At 53.8% G+C, this 2,073-nt stretch overlaps 1 protein-coding gene across 1 annotated transcript; it reads right to left on the bottom strand.

Annotated features, from left to right (window-relative positions):
* Positions 1–316: 316 nt before the first annotated feature.
* On the bottom strand, positions 317–1,426 carry LOC103979853 (LOB domain-containing protein 37). Its single transcript, XM_009396069.3, has 2 exons — positions 1,032–1,426; positions 317–938 (listed from the first exon to the last, which is right to left on the bottom strand). Exons 1-2 carry the CDS (start codon positions 1,213–1,215, stop codon positions 496–498), a joined length of 627 nt encoding a protein of 208 aa, XP_009394344.2. The 5' UTR covers positions 1,216–1,426; the 3' UTR covers positions 317–495.
* Positions 1,427–2,073: the final 647 nt, after the last annotated feature.

The following is a 2,073-nucleotide window of genomic DNA, read 5'->3' as shown; positions in this document are numbered from 1 at the left end:
TGCCGGCCCCGCGAATGACCGGCGCGTGTGCAGGCGGCGACTCGCGACACGGCGGGGATGGAAGATGCCTTCCCCTCTTCCGCACGCCTCCTGCCATCGCCTAAGAGCCGTCCTTTCCGGTGTCGCCTCCTCTCTTCCTTCACCCTTCATGCTATGGACGTAGGGTTGGTATCGACGGCGTGAGATAACGAGATTGATGATACCAAGGCTGATGTGGCTATTAATTATTGGTTGGTGATGCGTCAGAAGACTATGCATCGTGCGGTCGCGATGGATTTCCTTATCCTATTCCGGCAGTGCCAAGAAATGAAGAACGTAAACCAAATTACAAGGGAGATTTATTTAATAGACTAACATCACGGACTAACAGACCGCCTCAATTCACATCGTTACCCAACATATTAATTAGAAATCTCGCCTGCCAAAAGCGAATGCCAAAACTTTCGCCGGGATAAACAACCAGAAGAGTCACAGACAAATAAGGGGATCAGTTCCTCAGGCGAAGAGGTTGAGAAGCCTCGGTTCGGCGGTGGAGCTGTCGCTCTCGCCGCCGCTCGTCGTCACCGATCCCTCTGAGTTCATCGACGGCGTGGCCGGGCGCCTGCGCCGTTTCTCCTCAAACCCGCCCGCGGGGGACCGGCGCGTCAAGCACAGGTCCAGATCGCATGCCGCCGCTGCGTCGGATGAGGCCGGTGCCTTCCGCCGTTTGGCCGCTGAGAAGGAGGAGAACCCGATCCTCGGACGAGGGCAGGGGCCGTCCGCCTCCAGCGTCTCATCGTCGCCGTGACCGAACAGCGAGCGGAGAGTGCCGCCGCGGAGGACCGTCTCCACCGCCTCCTGGCAGAGGTGCCAGTTTCCGGCCCACAGCAGCCCCACGGCGCCGTTCACCGGGTTGATGGTTCGCCCGCACGCCTCAAACATCAGGGACTGGAACAGAGCTGCGACCAAATTAGATGGGGTGCGTTAGAATCCCAAGATCTAGAAATCCAAAGAGCAAAACCTCATCAAACCAGGGATTCGGGGGCGCGAACCGGGGCGCTGGGAAGGGGGGACGGCGGAGATGAAGGACATGAGGCCGGCGCGGCCGAAGAACTTGGCGACGAAGACGGTAGCGTGTGCCTGAGCCTCGGCGGAGTCGATCCACTGCAAACAAGGCCGGAGCAAGCAGGAGTCGCTGCAGCCCTTGCGGAGAACTCTGCACCCGTTGCAACTCATCTCCGACGATGTCTCATCCACCGCTCGATCGCTACACGGAGGTCAGCTCTTCCTCCTCCTCTCTTCCACTATAGTTCTTCTACCAATCCTCTAAACGTGCTACAATTAGTTCCTTGTTCTTCTTCTTTCTTCGACTCCGGGAGACTTGAGCGGAGATGGAAGAGGGCGGAGAAGAGCGAGGCGGAATGAGGAGCGGGCGCGGAGGCGGTGAGGGGAACGGGGGAATATATAAGGGAGACCGGGGTTAGGTAACTCGACCTTAGAGTTAACGTGCTTGAGGTATTGGGGGTGGGGCGGGAGGGGTTCCAAGGTCCTGGGATTTCGGGGGGCGGGGCAGCTCCGTGTTGCTGCGGTTGGTCGGTCCCGCGTTCCCCACCGTTTGATTCCTTTGCGGAGGGGGCGTTGGTGCGTTTGATGATACGGCCTTCTTTTGGCGTCCCTCGCACCCCACGTCAAGTCGCAATTGCTTAGTGGTCGTTTGGCGTTTGTTATTATTTTTCCTTATTTTAATCGTACCTCTAGTGAATATATATATCCCTAATTTAATTAGTTATCTCATCCAATATATATCATTTGTTTTTATGGGGATGGATGGAATGACCGAATTCAATCGCACAGTTTAGACTTGGTCGATAGGGGATGAGTCTAACCCTTGTAAGAAGCTTTATTATTATTATTATTCTTTTATCATAGGGATATATAAAATTGAAATGAGACATGATGATTTTTGGATTAGAGAGGATGTTTGATGGTGAGAGAACAAGAGTTGTATGATTTTGAGGAATAAAAATAGATAAAATTCTCAATAAAATTATGATCATTAGTTGGGTGGTCAATCAGATCTGCTCCCCTCTTGGT

Source organism: Musa acuminata, chromosome BXJ2-3 (assembly GCF_036884655.1).
Source record: "Musa acuminata AAA Group cultivar baxijiao chromosome BXJ2-3, Cavendish_Baxijiao_AAA, whole genome shotgun sequence".
NCBI classification, from domain to species: Eukaryota; Viridiplantae; Streptophyta; class Magnoliopsida; order Zingiberales; family Musaceae; genus Musa; species Musa acuminata.
Note: the sequence above shows the minus strand (reverse complement) of the source record. Positions and strands in the feature narration are given on the sequence as shown.

Coding starts and splice junctions, on each gene's coding strand:
- LOC103979853 (XM_009396069.3), bottom strand. CDS start 1,215: ATGAGTTGCAACGGGTGCAGAGTTCTCCGCAAGGGCTGCAGCGACTCC. Junction 939..1,031: donor CCCCCCTTCCCAGCGCCCCG/GTTCGCGCCCCC, acceptor ATTTGGTCGCAG/CTCTGTTCCAGTCCCTGATG.